Raw genomic sequence first — 21901 nt, 5'->3', positions numbered from 1 at the left:
ATATCCTACCATTACGCACTTAGACAGCGACAATTTTTCCCGCGAGACATCTGTCCATCATGGTACCATTTCGGCGACGGAATCGTCCATGAGAAATACAGTCATCACAGTATGGGAACATATACACCATCGCTTGTAAGTAATCTATCACTGTATGATGATGGCTACAATATCATCAGCAAGAAATCCAGTCATAACGGTGTAGTAGCAGCTACAGTATCGTCTACGTGAATTGCGACCAACACGGTACAATGACGGCGAAAATATTGTCTTTGCGAACCTCAGCCATCATTTTATAGTGATGGCAAGAACATTACCATTGAGACATCCCATCATCATGGTACCGCAATGGCAAGAATGTCGTCCGTGAGAAATACAACTATCTTGTAGCTGGATGGTGAGAACATTATCTGCAAGAAATCCTGCCAACGTGAGACAGTGACGGCTAAAATATCGACCGTAAGAAATATGAGCGTCCTTGTACGGTAACGGCTCATCTGCGAGAAATCTGACCATCGTGACGCAACTGTCATGGTATGTTAACCATGACAGTGTTGTTAGTGAGAAATACGACCATCATGGTATGGTGACTGTCCCAGTATCACACTACTGCGACCACAACAAAATCATCAGACCTGTACACCAGAGCACGGTGACGGAGAAAACATCATCCGCAAGAAATCCTACCAACATGGTACTGCAATGGCGACAGTATCGTCCACAAGATTAGCAAACATCACATACTTAGAGGTAGACAGTATCATCTGCGCGAAACCTGACCTTTGCAGCTACAATCGCCTCTGTGAGAAATCGAATTATCGCCGTGTGGTGACCGCTGCAACATTGTGTGCGAGACACCTTATCGCTATTTACAGACTCAGCTAGAATATCATTTCTGTCACCGTATGGTGGTAGCGACAATACCAACTACAAGGTATCCGACCATCATGGTACGATGACTGTGTCGACACTGTCTGCAATAAGTCTGCCCATTGCAGTACTGTGATGACGACAATGTCGTCTTTCAGAAATCTATCCATCATGGTATTTCAAGGGAGACAAAAATGTCTTACTGATGTCCGCCCGTCACAGTACAGCGACGGTGACAAAATCATCTGCAACAAAGCTGACCATCATAGAAAATGACTAATACACTATCATTTGAGACATATTTGACCACCACAGTACGCTGATGCCTACAGTACCGCCTATAAGGAATTCGGTCATCATGGTACAGTGGCTGCACCAATACAGACCACAAGCAACCGGATTGTGACAGTACTGCGACGGCGGCAATATCATCTGCTTCAGTTCCAACCATCAAGTGACACCGAAATCCGGGCATCGCAATACTGCGACGCTGGCGAAGCCATTTTCGATAAGTGTGGCCATCACATTGCGGGACGACTACAATACTGCCCACGAGAAAATCGACCATGACGGTATGGTGATGGCTAGAGTATTGTCCATAAAAAATCCGATCCTCGTGGTATAGCGAAGGCGATACTATCGTCCACGATATTTCCAATCGTCTTGGTACTATTATGGTGACAATATGGTTTGCAGGAAATCCGGTCATTGAAATACGTTGATGGCTGCAGTATCTTCCCAGGGAAATCCGACCCTCATTATCATGTATGGTGATGGTTACAATACCATCTGCGAGATATCCGACTATCGTGGTAATGTGACGGCAATTATCGTCAACGATATGGTGACGGTGAAAATAATAGCCCACAGGAAATGCGATCGTTACGGTTTGTAGACCGCTACTATATCGTAACGAGAAATCCGACCATCAACGTATGGTGATGGCTACAATATTAACTACGTGGAATCCGAGCATCATGGTTGGTTGGTTTTTGGGGAGGGAGACCAGACAGCGTGGTCATCGGTCTCATCGGATTAGGGAAGGATGGGGAAGGAAGTCGGCCGTGCCCTTTCAGAGGAACCATCCCGGCATTTGCCTGGAGTGATTTAGGGAAATCACGGAAAACCTAAATCAGGATGGCCGGACGCGGGATTGAACCGTCGTCCTCCCGAATGCGCGAGCATCATGGCTCAAATGGCTCTGAGCACTATGGGACTCAACTGCTGAGGTCATTAGTCCCCTAGAACTTAGAACTAGTTAAACCTAACTAACCTAAGGACATCACAAACATCCATGCCCGAGGCAGGATTCGAACCTGCGACCGTAGCGGTCTTGCGGTTCCAGACTGCAGCGCCTTTAACCGCACGGCCACTTGGGCCGGCCGAGCATCATGGTATGGGGCTGTATCTATATCGTCCGCAAGATATTCGACGAACGCGTAGTGTGACGGTAACAGTATCATCTGTGATAAATGCGACCATCACGGTACGTTGACGCCTACGATGTTGTACACGAGAAATCCGTAATCAAGGAAGCAACAGTGACGGTGATGTCGACAGCACAGAGATTGCACCTCTCGATTACGTCCCATAAATGTTGGATGGGATTGTTATCGGACGATCTGGGTGGCCAAATCTTTCGCTCGAATTTTCCAGAATGTTCTTCAAACGAATCACGAACAGTTATAGCCCGCTGAATAACATCGTTGTTTGGGAATATGAAGTCCATGAATGGGAGCAAATAGTTTCCAAGTAGTCGAACATAACAATTTCCAGTCAATGATGGGTTCCTTGGGCCAGAGGACCAAGTTCTTTACATGTAAAGACAGCCGACACCATTACAGAGCTACCTCCAACTCGCACAGTGCCTTGTTGACAACTTGGCTCCATGGCTTCGTCGTTCTGCGCTACTCTCAGCTCTTACCTACTGAAATAGGGGTTCATATGACGCGGCTACGGTTTCTCAATCGTCTAGGGTCCAAACGATGTTGTCACCAGCCCAGAAGAGGCGCTGCAGGTGATGTAGTGCTGTTAGCAAACGCATTCGCGCTGCTGCCATAGACCATTAATGCCAAATTTCTCCACATTGTCCTAACGGATATGTTCCTCGTTCGTCCCACATATATTTCTGCTGTTATTTCATGCAATGTTGCTCGTCTGTTAGTACTGACACCTGACACCTCTGCTCTCGGTCGTTAAGTGAAGTCCGTCGACCACTGCGTTGTCCGTGGTATTCTCATACTCTTGACACTGTGGATATCGGAATACTGAATTCCCTAACAGTTTCCGATGTGGAAGTCCCATGCGTCTAACTCCAAATAGAGCCGCGTGGGATTAGCCGAGCGGTCAAAGGCGCTGCATTCATGGACTGTGCGGCTAGTCCCGGCGGAGGTTCGAGTCCTCCCTCGGGCATGGGTGTGTGTGTTTGTCCTTAGGATAATTTAGGTTAAGTAGTGTGTAAGCTTAGGAACTGATGACCTTAGCAGTTACGTCCCATAATATTTCACACACATATGAAACTCCAAATAGCAATCAGCCTTTGAAGTCTGTAACTCCCACTGTGAGGCCTTAATCATGTCGGAAAACTGTTCATATGAATCAGCCGAGTACAAACGACAGCTCCTCCCATGCGCTGCCCTTCTATGCGTTGTGTGTTGTTGGTGGACGTGGGAGGTGCTGTAACGGCTGCACGACATGTGAATGCCATCCTCCGACCGATGGTGCAACCATATCGGCCGCATATTGGCGAGGCATTCATCTTCATGGACGACAATTCACGCCCCCATCGTGCACATCTAGTGAATGACTTCCTTCAGGATAACGACATCGCTCGACTAGAATGGCCAGCATGTTCTCCAGACATGAACCGTATCGAACATGCCTGGGATTGATTGAAAAGGGCTGTTTATGGACGACGTGACCCACTAACGACTCTGAGGGATCTACGCCGAATCGCCGTTGAGGAGTGGGACAATCTGGACCAACAGTTTCACCAATTGCGACATGGTCGCGTATACAGTGATCCAACACTGCAAATGTTTTTTTATTCCAGTCTTTGATCACAATATCAATACTTTAGACGAAGACCGGTTTCAGTCAGTAATGATCATCCTCAGATGACAATAATGAGTGTCTGTCCACGCCCTTGCCAGCTTAAAGTATATGTTAGTAACGGCCGTCGCGAGCGTTCATAAGAAATTGTAAGGTGGGGCAGCTGATTAGTACAGCCAATTGTGTAATGATATGTATTAGTTTCGATCGCGTTACTCGAAGCTACAGCAGTCTTAACATAAAAGGTGCCAGAATAGATCAAGCCAAATTTTGACAGACAAACATCTCGTCTGCGACTGAAAACATAAATAAACACGGAATAAATGATAAACACTGAAATTTGGCCACGTCTAGGAATTTCTGTTACTGATATTTATAGTACTTTTGCACTTTTTATATTTATAATAATCCATATATATTTATGGATTCGTCAGATTCACGGAATCTTGGCTGCAGTAACAAATTGATGCGAGTTAAGTCATATAAAATACAGAATATTTTTCTGGTACCTCATACGAAGTACTCGCGTCGTGTGGGCGGAACTGTCGTGGCAGGACGATACGAATAATTAGCATTGCGTGGACAGCCTTCATACACTCCTCTACCCTATTGTATGCAGCTTGGATACCACCTTGTAGATAGCAACCCTTAAAGTTCTCTTACGTTCTCAGTGATCTTATTCTTCTGGCTCCTATCCGTTCCGGATGCTGGCAATTCTCAATGACGTCGGTTCCAAAGTAGGAACCAAGAAATACGTGTAGGCACGTAACAACCAACGACCATGAGACGACACGGGTACGGAGAGCACGGCTGCAATACAAAATATTTGTTTCATTGCGTGGAATGCTGTATTACAATGTTGTTGTTGTTGTTGTTGTTGTGGTTTTCAGTCCAGAGACTGGCTTGATGCAGCTCTCCATGCTACTCTATCCTGTGCAAGCTACTTCATCTCCGAATAACTACTGCGACCTACATCCTTCTGAATCTGCTTAGTGTACTCATCTCTTGGTCTCCCTCTACGATTTTTACCGTCCACGCTGCCCTCCAATACTAAACTGGTGATACCTTGATGCCTCAGAACAGATCCTACCAACAGATCTCTTCTTCTAGTCAAGTTGTGCAACAAATTCCTCTTTTGCCCAATTCTATTCAGTACCACCTCATTTGTTACATGATCTACCCATTTTGTAGTGTCACCGCCAGACACCACACTTGCTAGGTGGTAGCCTTTAAATCGGCCGCGGTCCGCTAGTATACGTCGGACCCGCGTGTCGCCACTATTAGTGATTGCAGACCGAGCGCCGCCACACGGCAGGTCTAGAGAGGCTTCCTAGCACTCGCCCCAGTTGTAAAGCCGACTTTGCTAGCGATGGTTCACTGACAAATTACGCTCTCATTAGCCGAGACGATAGTTAGCATAGCCTTCAGCTACGTCATTTGCTACGACCTAGCAAGGCGCCATTATCATTTGCTTTTTATCTTGTGATGCATGTACCGTCAGACCGACGTTCACCAATTATGGATTAAAGTTAAGTATTCCAGAAGCTACGTACTTTATTTGCTAGTCTTCATTACTTGTCCTGTTCCAGACCTCACGCCATCCTGCGTGAGCTTAAACGCGTGCCTTTCGGCTTCCTCTCATTGTGGGTTGGCGCTCTGGCCAATCCACAACACATTTAATCTTCAGCATTCTATAATAACATTACCAATATTATAAGTGTTGTACAAAAGAACTGAGCACTTTTTAATTTTCTATTTTTTACAGTTTATGCGACAAATGTAACGCTGTTCTGTTTGGTAGTGAATAGGGACAACATAAAAAATTGTTGGATTCTTAATATGCGAATTAAAACAACGTTACTCCCCAGAAATAGATAATTAAACGCAACATTTGGTGTAACGACACTAATTAACCTATGACACTTAAATGCTTAAGTGAGTGCCTCGTCTAAAATTGCTCAATGTCTTGCCTTGTGTTAGCTTACGCATTCTTTCCGTAAACCGTCGTGACGCGACACAGTTTTGTCCTTGGAAAAAACGACTTTTTATCACGTACCGGTATGTAACTTGTCAGCGCGTTACATAATCTTGCCAGGTATTAGCAGCTCTACGCTTACCTGCTGTGAGCGGAGACTAAAGAAATAAGTTACCGTCGTATAGTGAGTCCCACTGATAGTAACGGTCCCACTGATAACTTCACTGTCTTTTAAGTTGAGGACGAAGACGTCCAACAGTCTCAGACGGGACGAAGTAGAGTTGATGAAACTGCTGAGAGGAGATTGAGGGGAGGAGAATGAATTAATACAAGTATTCAGTCTCAATCAGACAGAAGTCTGCAACGCTGTGCACCTCAAGATCAACGAAATCTCATGAAATTGACCTTGCTAAGTGAAGAATCTGAAGCAAAATGAGAACTTTCGCTCTCCAGCCAACCTGTTGTTAGTCAAAGTGTAAATAAAATTTTGAGTATGAATATTTAAGTTTTGGTCTAACTGTGATTATCACAAATTATTTAAATACATAATTATCTATAACCACTTATTTTATTTACATTTCCATGACGTGGTTAGGAGTATTATACTACCATCACCAGAAGGATTGAGTCAAATCTAATGTAACGTATATGTGTGATTGTGCGGGTAAGCAGCGAAGCTGCTTGACAGTAGTAAACAACGCAAAAAGATTTCAACATGGGCGCGCAAAAATTTACAATTACCTGGTTATTTCACAGTACGGTAAAAACTAACATAAGTTCTTAATTTTCTCCATCTTGATGACGATGGAATAGTAGGTCCGAGGCTGGAAAATCATGAATAAGGAGAAATTTCTTTACTTCCAACAATTACTTAACACGTACCATTTCTTCCAAAACGTAGTCCGCCACATCTGAAAGAGCATGTTGAACATTCAGACATAATCAATATCAGGAACACTCTTGATGGAAACCTGTACAGACCACCTACCCTCATGTAAACGTCACTATGTGATTCAGTTTGACGGAACCACCCTTAGCTTGGAGTGAGAACGGAGGGAGGGGGAGATGGAATGGAGGGATTGGTGGGGAGGACGTAAGGAAACCATGTTAGATTAGTGTAAGTAATGCCGCTGTACTTTTTTGCTGTTTATTAGATTAGGTAGATCCGCTGAGTTTGGTCTATGTAGCCGAATCATATTAGCTATCATAAAACATTATCTGTCTTAAAAAAAGTCAAAGGAACTAAAACGTCTTCACTTCTAGTCTCACAATGTGGAAGCAAACAGACATAAAATGCACCATTTCTGTACTTGGAGGAGTGAAATTTTTTTGTTGAGTGAAATAGCTGACGCGGCCTCTTTTTATTCGACGTTATTAAATTTCTGAGACGATTTTCAATGGCCGATACTTTCTGGAGAATTTTTAACATTCCACGATAACTTCACCATTATAGATTCCAAGCCTGGGTGCAAAAGGCGAAGGAGTATTGCTAGCACCTTCTAAAAAAAGAAGGAAGAAAACTCGTTTCGGGCCTCGAGTAAGAGCTCCTTGTAAAAGACCCTTTCTAGCATTACAGATGAAGACGACCAACAACTTCAGTGGATAACAGAGACGGCAGTCTTAACAATAGAGAAAACGGACGAGTGTGTTTCTTCTTTATGGTCGAAGTGTCAGCACACTGCAGAACGCATAGGCTGTCAAACTGCATTGTGACAATAGACACTCATGCTCATAAATTAATGATAATTGCAGAATGTGGTGCCACACAACGTGGCACTACACAAAACTGGCACTAATAGCATAGGCACATAGGAAACACACACGACACAGATCTGTAATCCACGGTATTGGTGATAAGTTGAGAAAACCGTCCCAAAACACACGTGCTACAAAACGCCACTGTTTCATGCGCATGTACCCCGACATCAATGTGAGATATGATCACCAAGCACAGGTACACAGGCCTCACAACGGGTTGGCCTTCTCTGGATCAGGTGGTCGAGCAGCTGCTGGGGTATAGCCTCCCATTCTTGCACCAGTGCCTGTCGGAGCTCCTGAAGTGTACCAGGGGTTTGAAGACGTGCAGCGATACGTCGACCGAGAACATCCCAGAAGTGCTCGGTGGGGTTTAGGCCTGGAGAACAGGCAGGCCACTCCATTCGCCTGATATCTTCTGTTTCAAGGTACTCTTCCACGATGGCAGCTCGGTGGGCCCGTGCGTTGTCATCCATCAGGAGGAAGGTGGGACCCACTGCACCCCTGAAAAGGAGGACATACTGGTGCAAAATGACGTCCCGATACACCTCATCTGTTACAGTTCCTCTGTCACAGACATGCAGGGGTGTACATGCACCAATCATAATCCCACCCAACACCATCAAACCAGACCTCCATACAGGTCCCTTTGAGGACATTAAGGGGTTGGTATCTGGTTCCTGGTTCACGCCAGATGAAAACCCGGCGAGAATCACTGTTTAGACTATAACTGGACTCGTCCGTGAACACTACCTGGGACCACTGTTCCAATGACCATGTACTGAGTTCTTGACACCAGGCTTTACGGGCTCTCCTGTGACCAGTGGTCGGTGGAACGCACCTTGCAGGTCTCCAGGCGAATAAACCATGTCTGTTCAGTCGTCTGTAGACTGTGTGTCTGGAGACAACTGTCCCAGTGGCTGCGGTAAGGTCCCAAGCAAGGCTACGTGCAGTACACCGTGGCCGTCTGCGGACTGATGGTGAGATATCGGTCTTCTTGTAGTGTTGTACACTGTGGACGTCCCGTACTGTAACGCCTGGACACGTTTCCTGTCTGCTGGAATAGTTGCCATAATCTGAGATCGCACTTTGTGGCACACAGAGAGCCCGTGCTACGACATGCTGTGTTTGACCAGCCTCGAGTCGTTGTTTCAGTTCTAACCCTCATAACGTCATCAATATGTGTTCTTTGAGCCATTTTCAACACACAGTCACCATCTGCACATCTGAAAACGTCTGCGCACTTACTCGCTGGACCGTACTCTGACATGCAGCACCACACCTCTGTGTATGTGTACTGCTGCCAACGCCACCGTGCGACGACTGCAGGTCAAATGCACCGCATAGTCATACCCCGAGGTGATTTAAACCTGCAAACCGCCAACCAGAGCGTTGTTTCACCAGGCATCAGCATTATCCTTAATTTATAAGCATGAGTGTATTTACTGACGTCTCAGGATGAACTGAATTACAGGGGAGGTGCAGTGTGGAAGGCAATAGGATACCACCATATTATTTGCTAAGTACAGCAACCACGGTTCCAGACCAATGGTCAAAATGTGTCGGCAACGTTCATCAGTCCACGTAACAATATTTCTTTACTATTTCTCGAAAGGTAACGGAAAGTCCGCATTCTGGCTCTGGACGAAAAATTGGGGAAGACTGACCACCGTGCCATCCTCTGCCTATGGCGTCTCTGCACATGGTAGGGAGGGGCATGTGGTCACCACACCACCTGTTGTCGTCACGTTTCTTGACCTTGTCACCACACCACTCCCGTTGTCGTTGTCGGTTTCTTGACCTTGTAACGGTTGATAATCGATCGAGTGGCTCCTCAATTCGCCTCACGAGGGTGAGGGCACCAAGTAACAGTCCTGCTACCAAGTAAACCTATCTGGCAATACAGCGAATCGAACCTGGGTCCTCTGTATGGTAATGAGCTGCGCTGACCGCTTAACTACGGAGGTGGACGCTATTAAAAAAAGAGGAATTCCAAACGCACGATGGTTCATGATCTAACACAATACAGTTATCCTTTGGTGACGAAGACATGTTCCGTGGACCCGTTCTGGCTGTTCTGTTGCACAAACTTTAGGACAGGGAGGGCGTCCCACCACCCTCTGCCACTAACATCGTCAAATCCAGTAGTTATCATGCAGACGAGATACAGGCAAAGGCCAAGAAGAATTAGAAGACAATGACGGAGGCTGGCCATTTAATCTTCGCCATAGTCTTGTGTGTGGCTCACCGATATTCATAGAACATCTGATTTGCTTATTGAAGGAGTGCGTTCTGCCATCTGAATAACGTCTTCCACTTTATTCACATCCTGTTCATTCACACTTTCTGATGAGGTAAGGCATATAGGCACTGCACAATTGTCGCCTTGTTCAGTGAGACCACGAGTAAACAGTCTTGAACGTGGAACTCTGCGACTAAGAAATCACCTACAGTATCTCTTCAAACAGCTGCAACGTTTCCATACGATACCGGCATATTCAGAAATTTGTAAATACGTGCGAAATGCTTAAACGATGCAACAGGATTGGCCAACAAATCATGATCATGTTTGAAAAATTCGGTTATGTTAACTCAAGCACAATTTCACAACATAAATTTCAATACATTAATGAGAACCGATAAATGAAGAATGTATTCCTTACACCCTTTTTAATCGGAGCATTTTGTCCTTTGTATTGCGTTCTTATTGTTTCTCTACGTTCTTCTACATATTTTATACAGAGTGAGTCAGGTGGAAAAGTACATGGTTTGAGGTGTGTTAGTGGTTCTGCAAAAAAAAAAAAAAAAAAAAAAAAAAGTAGTATGAACGTATGTCCAATATTTTTAACAGTTGCCGAGGAAAATGATGAAAACATTAGGGCACAGGGCAAATGGAGCTGATAGTAAATGAAATAGTGTCGTCTTATGATTTGTTTAATTGTGTCCATTTCCTCACAAAAGGTGTTCAAAAAATCCACCGTCCACACAATGCATTTTGAAGCTCTTGTAAACAGCTGCTGTGTTGCTGATCTGAACTCATTCTTACGTTCCTTTTATTTTAAGCACACGAATGTAAAATACGAGCGACAATTATTTCCTTTGTGTTCACTCTGAGCTTGCAGACTTCGTCTTTACCGAACTCCACACACAATTATCTAATGGTGTAACACAACACTGTAGTATCAGTCGACCACAATATCATTGCACCTGGGAGTGAGGGCGTTCTGTCGGCTTACCGTGAGTCAGCACGTTATCGGTGTTGATAGTAAACACGCAGCTGAGTTGAAAGCATTGACAGTGCGATTGGTTCAAATGGCTCTGAGCACTATGGGACTTAACATCTGAGGTCATCACTCCCCTAGACTTAGAACTACTTAAACCTAACTAACCTAAGGACATCACACACATCCATGCCTGTGGCAGGATTCGACCCTGCGACTGTAGCAGCAGCGCGGTTCCGGACTGAAGCGCCTGGAACCACTCGGCCACAGCGGCCGGCTGACTTTTTCCTTAGTCTGCATCGTAACTGTTTATTGCAACGTCACCACGCGTTTCCGATCATGGCTTACTGCAACTATGTCAGGGTTGAGTAGTACGCTGATGCAACCACTGTAGTATTGAGCCGTGAGGTAAACAAAGTGTACACTTGCAGGACTCGTCGGCCACCATGCGCAAGCGAGGTGCACACTAAAATGGTCATGGCCTGTTCGGGTGGATTTTAGTTTAATTTTTATTAAAGAGAACACAAGGTAGCCTAACGTCGCTTTGGTTGTATTCGCATGTGAGCAGTGGAGAAGAAGGACATGCGGAAAAAGGAACCTAACGGGAACCAAACACAAGTGCAAATTGTCAGTGACACTCGGTTCCACATCCGCACAGGAATTGTTGCTGTCGCTAAATGCAACCCACCTCAACCAGGTTCCGAGAGAACATCTCAAAGAGAACTGTATGTGATGGACATTTTGAGTCGTGTACCTCGCAAAACTATTTCTCACATCGACACACAGAGCTCACATGTTCAGAGGGTCAAACAACACTGGCTGACTGGGGGCGTGTAGCATGGTCCGACGTGTTGTGCTTTCGTCTCCTTTCAAACAAAGCAAAATGTCGAATGCACTAATTGCCCAGTGAGGCGTGTGGCCTTCAATACGCGAGGAGTATGATTTAGCCCAGGGGCGGTTTTGTATGTTTTGAAGGTATTTTTCGTACTCTAATTTGGACCCACTCATTTATGGTACCGTTTACTCCAACCAGGATGTTTATTTCAATATTCTCGGTGATAAAATGGCGCCATTTCATCTACATTTCCAGGAAGAAGTGTTTCGTGGACATTCTTGTCATCCAAGTAGACACCAACCGTATTCACGACATTTTGTTTGACGAACACTCAAGGCCCCCACCCACTCCCTCCCATAGCACCTCAACTGGTCCACTAAATCATCCAATCTTAAACCTTCATTATTAAATCCTCGTAAAGTTTATGTTAGCAGCAAGTTATGAAACAGGACATTTTGTACTTAATTTGGTATGCCACATACCACTGGAGACTTCATAATGTTAATTAACTACTGTTTAACCTATAACATATACCTTCTTTCAACAAAACATGGAGTAGTAAACTTTACGATGATTTGGTAGCAATGTAACATTTCCCCCCCTTTAGCGTTCTAGGGTGAATACCATAGAAAATGTTTCGGACTATGTGTAACAACGAGTGAATCGTAGCGGTCAACATCCTTGCAACCTGGTGATTCTAACGGATCCATCATCAATTAGTGGCTTCAGCTGGATGTCACGTATCTAAAGAAGCTTGTGGATTCCCATCACTGAAATGTGGATATTACCAATGTCAGAGCCGGTGCTGCACCGCATTAACATGTCTTCTCTGTGCGACACATTTCTGTCATCTTTGATTATCTAAATAGCCCCTGTACACGTCTTCTATTTGCAGCAGAAGTAAATGTAGAAAATTTAAAACATCAATGTTTATGTGTGTTTCAAAGGGAATTCCACACAGTACATGTATTCTTGTGAGTAAAAAGAATTTTTCGCTTCGCTTCCGACGCAGGTATCTTTCTCTTACAGAATGAATTCAGGACTGTGGTATTGGAAGAGAGCTACATGTTCAGATGTCATTCTTGTAATGGCTTTTGTGCTTGTAATGCCATTCCCGGAATCTGCCGCTGAAGCCGCGACCGACAGTAGCAATCAGTTCCCGGAAAACTTCTACCTGGGCTTCGCAACGTCAGCCTATCAGACCGAGGGGGCCTGGAACACCGACGGTGAGTCAGCTACCGGCTCAGTTGCAGCCACATTGCGCTTTGAAACATATCTGGGTCATCACCCTGATGTTATTAATCACTGCTCACCAAAACTTCTTACCTGTAGAGTAATTAGTGTCAAAAGCAACATGTGGCACAATATTCTGTCTAATAAAACTGCACCAATAACTTATTTTGTTTTTACTGTTATACTTCAAATAAGGTGGAAGAGATAGACAGTAGTCCTTAGGAATTTCTGAAACCACTGGGGAAAATGGCAATCACGAGACCATCCAGGTTGATTTTCAGAAGCTCTGAGTTTGCTCGAATGCCGTCAGACATAATCCACACAATCACGAAGAAAGCAAGAGGAGAGAAGTGCGAGAAGTATCGCACAACCTGCTTAACGACGCATACATCCAAGTTACTCAAATAAAAATATAGAGCAGAATGGAAAACGGAAGTGGGGATCTGTTAGATGGAGATCAGTTTGACTGTCGCACTAGTGACGGTGCGACTGATGATGGAAGCAAGACTTAATGAAACTGAATCCTAAGATTACTAGACCAAGAAAAAGCGTTCGATATTGTAAAATGATCGAATATGTTCAAAATATGGGTAAGTTGGGAGTAAGCTGTAGGGGAAGACTAAGGGAAAAGACAGATAATACACAATATATACAGTAACCAAGAGGACCCGCCAGGGTAGCCAAGAGCGCTAACGCGCTGCTTCCTGGACTCGGGTAGGCGCGCCGGCCCCGGATCCAATCGAATCGGCCGGCCCGGCGGATTAACGACAAGGGCCGATGTGATGGACACCCTGGATGTGATTTTTAGGCGGTTTTCCACATCCCGCTAGGTGAATACCGGACTGGTCCCCATGTACCGCCCCAGTTACACGGCTCGCAGACATCTGAACACTTCCGCACTATTCCATGGATTACACTCGACGCAGACAGTTGGGGTACACTAATTACGTTCTGGGGGGAACGGGGTGGCGGCGGGAAGGGCATCCGGCCACCCCTTAAATATTAACATGCCGAATCCGATTAACGATGGCTGACCCTGCGTAACTGCTTGACAAGGCTCAAGCAATAGAATGGACAGTAACCAAGAGGGAACAATGAGAATGGAAGACCAAGAAGGAAGGGCTAAGATTAAAAAGGGTGTTAAGAGAGGGGTACAGTCTTTCGTCGCTACTGATCAATCTGTACAGCGAAGAACGAAATACTTAAATAAAAAAAGGTACAAGAGTGTCATTAAAATTCTGGGTGAAAGGATATCTGTGACAAGATTCGATGCTGTCATTACTATTCTCTGCGAAGGTGAGGAATAATTACAGGACGTGGAATGAACAGTCTAATCAGTATAGAAAATGGATTGAGAGTAAACTGAAAAAAGAGAGCAGTTTTGTGAAAGAAAACATGCCCGTAGTAGGCCATGCAATCATATTATTTATTCATTGTGCACAACGAATATGTAATGCAACTGCACATCCTCCAAAGGATAATTTTTTCTTCCACAAAACGTTTGGAGATCCCACATATAAACAAAATTTTAAAGACTAAAGAAATCAAGAGCAGCAGTAATTAAATTAGCAACAAAATTAATATTAAAATTCGTGAACAGTAAGCAGGCGAAGAAATTCTGCTACCTCGGAATCAAAATAATCAATGACGGACGAAGCAAGAAGGACGCAAAAGCAGACTATCACGGGGAAACGGCGTTCCTGACCTCATTCTGAGGAATAACTTTCTGAGAATGAATCTATGGATCACAGCATTGTATGGTAGTGAATCATGGCTTGTGGGAAAACTAGGAAAGGCTCTCCGCCGAATCAGTGAAGAGATGTACATATGGAAAACACTGACAAGAAGAAGCAACAGGATGATAGGATATCTGTTAGGACATCAGGGAATGGCTTCCATGGTACTAGAGGGAGCTATAGAGGGTAAAAACCGTAGAGGAAGACCGAGGTTAGAATACATAAAAAAAACTGAGGATGTAGGTTGCAAGTATTGCTCTGAGATGAAGAGGTTGGTACAGGACAGGAATTAGTGGTGGACCGCATCAAACCAGTCAGAATACTGAAGACTAAACATTTACAGAAAAAGTAATGTTTATTTCATTAATAATAATACTCACAGTATCCGTTAAAATAATTCTGGCGTACCTAATCTCTCTCAAATTTGTTCTAGAATGTTCCTTTCCTCCTTCACCAGGTAGAGCTTGCAACTGGGGGCGAACTAGGAGCTTAGCACGAATGAAACTGTAGACAGGAGCCGTTGTACAATCTGTAATGGAGTGTCAAATGTAGGTTATATGCTGCTCAATGCATATGTATTCTGTAATTTCCCCGTTGATAATTAGCAGCTTGCATATCTTTAGATATAATCTCAGTTAGAATATAAATATGCAGCTGTTGACGGCGCAATGAAGTTTATTACGAAAACAATCCAAGATGCATAAGAAATATACATTCAGCCCGTATCGTCTTTAATCAGTTATCTTCCGGCATTCATTTTCGGTTGCCTTTCGAGTATTAGGGGTGGAGAAGTAACCAACACTAATCGTCCAGTTTTGGTTCATTAATAAGTAATAATTTAATATGATATGAAAGTTTATAGTGTGTATGTAGCGCATAACACAAGCATTAGAAAAGATATGGTAGTGGGAAAAGCACGTTAATGAGAAGAAGTAGAATTTTCTTATCTAGGAAGCACGATTACACAGGATGACCAACGCAAGCATGATATCGTAAGTTAACTGGCTCCTGCAAAGGAATGTTTATTCACTAAAATAGCTCTAATAGGATCAGCTACTGATATGGTAACGTCAAATAAGTTCCCGAAGTGAATGTCTGGAGGACATCATTGCGTGGAAATGAACAGCCGACGGTCGCAAATCTGGAGAAGGAGAAACTGCAAGGGTTTGAAATGTGATGCTATAGAATGTTAAAAATGGGGTTTACAGTTAAAGTGCCGGAAGAAAGGTGTACTAAAACGAGAAGCAGGGGAAACAAGATCATAGAAGACCGTAACCACAAGAATGGAACGGTTGGAAGAACATCTGCAGCAGCATCCAACTTTGTGCTGGAAGAAGCACAAGAAGTAGTGGAAGACAAAGACCAGGAACTACTAGACAGCTCATATAGAACGTTGGATATAGTACTTACACCGAGATAGAGAGATTAAAGCACGGCAGGAAAAGACGGAGTATTGTATCAGGTCAATCGAAAGGTTGACGACTTAAAAAAAAGTAGTCAACTGGCAATAACTGGCAATCAAATGGTCTGCTCGCTACATGTGTGTGAAAAAGTAGGAGAATGCAACGGTACTGCAGTGCTGTAGGTGAAGTCGAGACGCACATATTGATACAGGACATGTATGGCCTGTCAAGACGGGAAGCAGCCTCAGAATGGCCTAGGAAAACTACCTGAACTACAGCGCATGGGCGCAGCGCGATATTTTGTCTTAAGTCACCATTGAATATTAAAAACATACAATGAAAAATAGACGTTTGTGCAAATTTCACCTCAAAATGTTATGAATGTGAACAGGTCAATTAAATGTGCCTTCAAGTTAGCGTAAATTACATCAAAGGAAAAGTCCTCCAGTTATGTGACATTTAAAGATAAGAGTAATTCGAAAGTTTCACATACAAATTTTCCCGTGTCATGGAAGCACCTTCCAACAGCGATGGGATTGGTTCTCGTTTTAATAATTAAGATCTTACGTGATTTCATTCTTTTTCTCCAATGGCTGAATGTTCAGGCCGATGCATTGTGGATGGCTACGCAATTAAGTAATTATTTTAAAAAATGCTTTTACTTGAGGGATACTTGCAATTTATTACCAACGAAAATGGTCACACACACACACACACACACACACACACACACACACACAGTAAAGAGATACGAATCTTGTCGTGGCAGAAGAAGCACACAGCCTTCTTTGTTTTCAAAAGGTAAAATATAAAGACATGGAATCAGAATCTTACAACGCGGAAACTAATCTCTGCGTTACAATTTCTCTACATTTTATTGTTAGGACAGTACTAACAATTAATCGTTTTTCTTGTCTGGCCTTCTTGCTACGAAACTATTGTGCTTGGAAGGATTTAAGTTTAGAACAAAAAGTATGCGTAATTAGTTTTTCCATAAGGTTTAAAAATATATTTTTTCTTTCATTACCATCACGGAAAAGTTCAAATTAACAATTTTAACGAAACAGCCCATTGGACCGGTGGAGTAAGTGAGCAACAGGATGTTGAATATTTCACGTCGTACACATGGGTTGTAGAATGAGATTTTCACTCTGCAGCGGAGTGTGCGCTGATATGAAACTTCCTGGCAGATTAAAACTGTGTGCCCGACCGAGACTCGAACTCGGGACCTTTGCCTCTCGCGGGCAAGTGCTCTACCAACTGAGCTACCGAAGCACGACTCACGCGCGGTACTCACAGCTTTACTTCTGCCAGTACCTCGTCTCCTACCTTCCAAACTTTACAGAAGCTCTCCTGCGAACCTGCAGAACTAGCACTCCTGAAAGAAGGGATATTGCGGAGACATGGCTTAGCCACAGCCTGGGGGATGTTTCCAGAATGAGATTTTCACTCTGCAGCGGAGTGTGCGCTGATATGAAACTTCCTGGCAGATTAAAACTGTGTGCCCGACCGAGACTCGAACTCGGGACCTTTGCCTTTCGCGGGCAAGTGCTCTACCAACTGAGCTACCGAAGCACGACTCACGCCCGGTACTCACAGCTTTACTTCTGCCAGTACCTCGTCTCCTACCTTCCAAACTTTACAGAAGCTCTCCTGCGAACCTGCAGAACTAGCACTCCTGAAAGAAAGGATATTGCGGAGACATGGCTTAGCCACAGCCTGGGAGGTAGGAGACGAGGTACTGGCAGAAGTAAAGCTGTGAGTACCGGGCGTGAGTCGTGCTTCGGTAGCTCAGTTGGTAGAGCACTTGCCCGCGAAAGGCAAAGGTCCCGAGTTCGAGTCTCGGTCGGGCACACAGTTTTAATCTGCCAGGAAGTTTCACATGGGTTGTAGTTTGAGGTTTCTTCCCAGTCTGATATACCGAAAGAGTCCTATATCCAATTGTTCGTCTCGACCTCCCCTACAACGCTATGACACGTTGCCTATTCTATTTAACCCCATATTAAAATTTATTAAATTTGTTCATTATGGCGATCAAAACATACTAACATTTTTTTCTCGGAAAATCAGGCGAAGTGAACAAACTAACTCGTCACAATATAACGTGATTTCCCACAATATTAAGCAATCATTCCTTATTGCATAATAGCGCAGTGTGTCTTTAAATCTCGAAATATCTATTTACGCCGTGATTCTACAAACGTGTACTTGGGATCTATAGGAAAATGGCATACACAGAAACTAAACGACAACAGTGTACAAAATATGCTTATGAATTACGGAAAATGCAGTTCAAGCAACAGTTCAGTCGAATTGGAGACCCACAGTGATTGTTTTGATAGTACTTTATTGTCCGAAAAAGTCATACCAATTTCAGAACGTAATTACCGCTTTCGGCCGTCATCGGCCATCATCAGATCATAAAACAGATGCCGTGGGTTACTCCCAGCCACTATGGAGAGCGCAAGAGACATGAGATTTCCTCATGGCTGGGACTGAATGCTCTGATGATGGGTGATATGGCGGCCGAAACCGATAGTTACGTTTCAAAATAAGTCTGATTGTGGCAAACAATAAATTATTTTCGGAAAGTATTTATAATGTGAATAGTTGCTTCAACACTTTTGGGTATCTTCTACAACCTTTGCACTCGATCGCAGCACTGGTGTCACACGTCCTACCATGTCCTTGGAAACTTCTAAATGCAGTACTGGTAGAGGTGTACTGCAGCTGTGACGGTACCTTCCCTACTGTTTGTCAAACTGTTTTTACGAGGGTTCATTTCGTCTTACGGGGTCTGTTAATTTCATGACTTAGCAAACTTTTTCTATTGTAATTTTGTGCCCAGATGCCGTGGGTGTTCAAATGGTTCAAATGGCTCTGATCACTACGGGGACTTAACATCTGAAATCATCAGTCCCCTAGAACATAGAACTACTTAAACCTAACTAAACTATGGACATCATACACATCCATGCCCGAGGCAGGATTCGAACCTGGGACCGTAGCGGTCGCGCAGTTCCAGACTGTAGCGCCTAGAACCGCTCTACCACCACGGTCGGCGATGCCATGAGTGTGTATCGTGTAACCTTCGTTACTTGTGCTGTCGTATTTTAACTGTCTGTGTATCGTATTTTCTGAGTTAGGGGTTGGAGACCAGCCCAACATTTACCTCCGCACATCTACCATCGTTGGTTCTCACTGGGCTAAGAATTACTCAGGACTTTCTTGGAACGTCAAAGCCAGTCGGTTTTTCAGAGATACATAGTAATTTCTTGAGATCTGCAGTTATAGTATCTATTTACCAGTATTGCGCAATACCAAACGTGTCATTTTCTAAGCGTATATTTTCCGCAAATGATGGTTTTTCTAGAGTGGAGTCGTTTAAGACTTATGTCATCAAAGAATGAATGAAAAGGAAGATATTGAATGTTTCGAATGCTTCTAACGCATCTAAGAAGTGCGTGTTGTCTTTGCCGTTGTTGTGTAGGTATATGATTTAGAACTGGTAACCTGAGAGTGGGTCAGCCTGACGAGGAAGCTGTGTTCTGCTAGTGAGTAAACTAGAGCTAAAGCTGTTGATCGTAGCGTAGAAACCGAAGAACCTCGTGTGCTTCCGTACAGCTTCTTTATGACATAATTCCTTGAACAATGTTTTGCTGTCTTTGTAAGGTATTCCTTATAGCTTAACGATCTGTCTGAAATAACTCCTATATACTTCGGTTCTTCCCACTTTATGGCGTATCTGTTACAGCAACTGTGGTTGGTATTTCAAAAGAAAAACAAACTTGGTTGCAGGGGAAACAATACTTTTACTGACGCGTTTCGACCTTCTTGGCATTCATCAGCAAATGTGTTCGTTTAAAGTACGCACATGGTCTCCATAAATGTGACTAATCCAAATATTGCAGTATATTACAATTTTCTGACAATGTCGCAGAAGGCCGAAACACAACAACAGAAATATTATTTCCCCTGCAATCAAAACTGTTTTTGTTTCGTCCCCAATGCTTTGGAATTTTAATGTATTAATGTGATACTATTCAAAGAAATTCAAGGTTCCATGTTTTTACGTTTATTGTTTGGGTGACAACCTCCATTAAAGGAAAAAGTTACCTATTCCAATCAAATCAGTTGTTACAATATCTTTTTTTCTCAATTTTCTTGTCTTGGGTAGCTAGTGCCCCGTTACCAGCGCATTCAAATTTAGAGATATTTTTGCAGGCTTATCAGCAATATACGAGAACCTGCTAAAAATTAATGCTCCCAAATTTTTTTATTCTACTCTCAGTGCCGGTTGAGCTGTAACCTGATACGCATATTACCCGGTCGACTTTTTCGCTTCGCTCACGCGACCCTCTGCAACTAGGCGGCTTCGCATTGTAGCGTGTAACATGGCGGTATGTAACGTAACTACGTCGATGCGTGGGAAACAGTGTGATGAAATCGAGTTTCTTACCGTAGAAAAGTTCGTCCAAACAAGGAAGCACTCTCTTCTCCAGCATGACAATGCCCGATCACACACGTGCGCTGCGACATTTGCAACAATCCGACGCCTTGGGTTTACTGTAACGGCATCTTCCATGCAATACCAACCTGGCTTCATCCTATTTTCATCTGTTACCGAAATATAAAGAACACCATGGAGGACTTCACTTTCATAGTGATGAAGCATTGCAAGCAGAAGTCAAGTTGTGGCTCCATCAATGAATTCAGACTTTCTTCAGTGACGGTATCAACAAACTGGTCTCTCGTTGGGAGAAATATGTTCGTCACCAAGGTGACTATGCTGAGAAATAAGTATGTAGATATGAGAAACAAAGACGTAAAATATTAATAAACTTTGTTTTCATAAAAAGGATTCAGGGTTTTCCCAGAATAAATTCGAAGGCATTACTTTTTGGCAAGCCCTCGTACCTGCTTGAGGGCCGTACAGATTACATTGACTACTCATCTAGTATGACTCTCAGATTCAGTGGAAGATTTAGCGCCAGCAGCTGACGCAATTACTCTACTTTCCCTGTTCCTGTTCCTATTAGGATCCAATATTAGAATCATAATTTAAAAGAGCTTTGAAGACTTAAGATCGAATAATGTAGACGGACTAGACAATATTCCATCAGAATTTCTAAAATCATTGCGGGAAGTGGTAACAAAACGACTATTCATGTGAGCGTTTAGAATGTATGAGTCTGGCGATATACCATCTGCCTTTCGGATAAATATCGTCCAGCAATTCCGAAGACTGCAAGAGCTGACTAGTGCGAGAATTATTGCACAATCAGCTAAACAGCTCATGCATCCAAGTTGCTGACAAGAATAATATACAGAAGAACGGAAAAGAAAACTGAGGATGTGTTAGATGACGATCAGTTTGGCATTAGGAAAGGTAAAGGCACTAGAGGAGCAATTCTGGCGTTGTGGTTGAAAATGGAAGCAAGACTGTAGATAAATCAGCACAGATTCGTAGGATGTGTCGGCCTGGAAAAAGCGTTGGGTAATGTCAAATGGTGCAAAATGTGCGAAATTCTGGGGAAAATAGGGATATAAGGGGAGACGGGTGTTACACAATATTTACAAGACCCAAGAAGGAATAATAACAGTGGAAAATAAAGAACGAAATGCTCGGATTGAAAAGGGTAAAAGACAGGGATGTAGTCTTTCGCCGCTACTGTTCAATCTATACATCGAAGAAACAACGATGGAAATAAAAGAAAGGTTCAGGAGTGGAATTAAAATTCAGAGTGAAAGGATATCAATGATACGACTTACTGATGACATTACTATCTGTGGTGTCACAGCCAGACACCACACGTGCTAGG

At 43.6% G+C, this 21901-nt stretch overlaps 1 protein-coding gene across 5 annotated transcripts in view; it reads left to right on the top strand.

Annotated features, from left to right (window-relative positions):
* The window catches only part of LOC126198586 (myrosinase 1-like), a 206267-nt gene that overhangs the window by 21349 nt on the left and 163017 nt on the right, over positions 1-21901 (top strand). For 3 of the 5 annotated variants that reach the window (XM_049935028.1, XM_049935029.1, XM_049935027.1), the window contains one exon: positions 12737-12933. The exons of the other annotated variants lie outside the window; for them this stretch is intronic. In XM_049935028.1, coding sequence (XP_049790985.1) covers positions 12738-12933 — 196 coding nt within the window. In that variant the 5' untranslated portion in view covers position 12737. The remainder of the gene's footprint in view (positions 1-12736; positions 12934-21901) is intronic. 5 annotated transcript variants of the gene reach the window in all.

Source organism: Schistocerca nitens, chromosome 8 (genome assembly GCF_023898315.1).
Source record: "Schistocerca nitens isolate TAMUIC-IGC-003100 chromosome 8, iqSchNite1.1, whole genome shotgun sequence".
In the NCBI taxonomy this organism is placed as follows: domain Eukaryota; kingdom Metazoa; phylum Arthropoda; class Insecta; order Orthoptera; family Acrididae; genus Schistocerca; species Schistocerca nitens.
The sequence above is the reverse complement of the archived record's forward strand: the minus strand, read 5'-3'. Positions and strand labels throughout refer to the sequence as shown.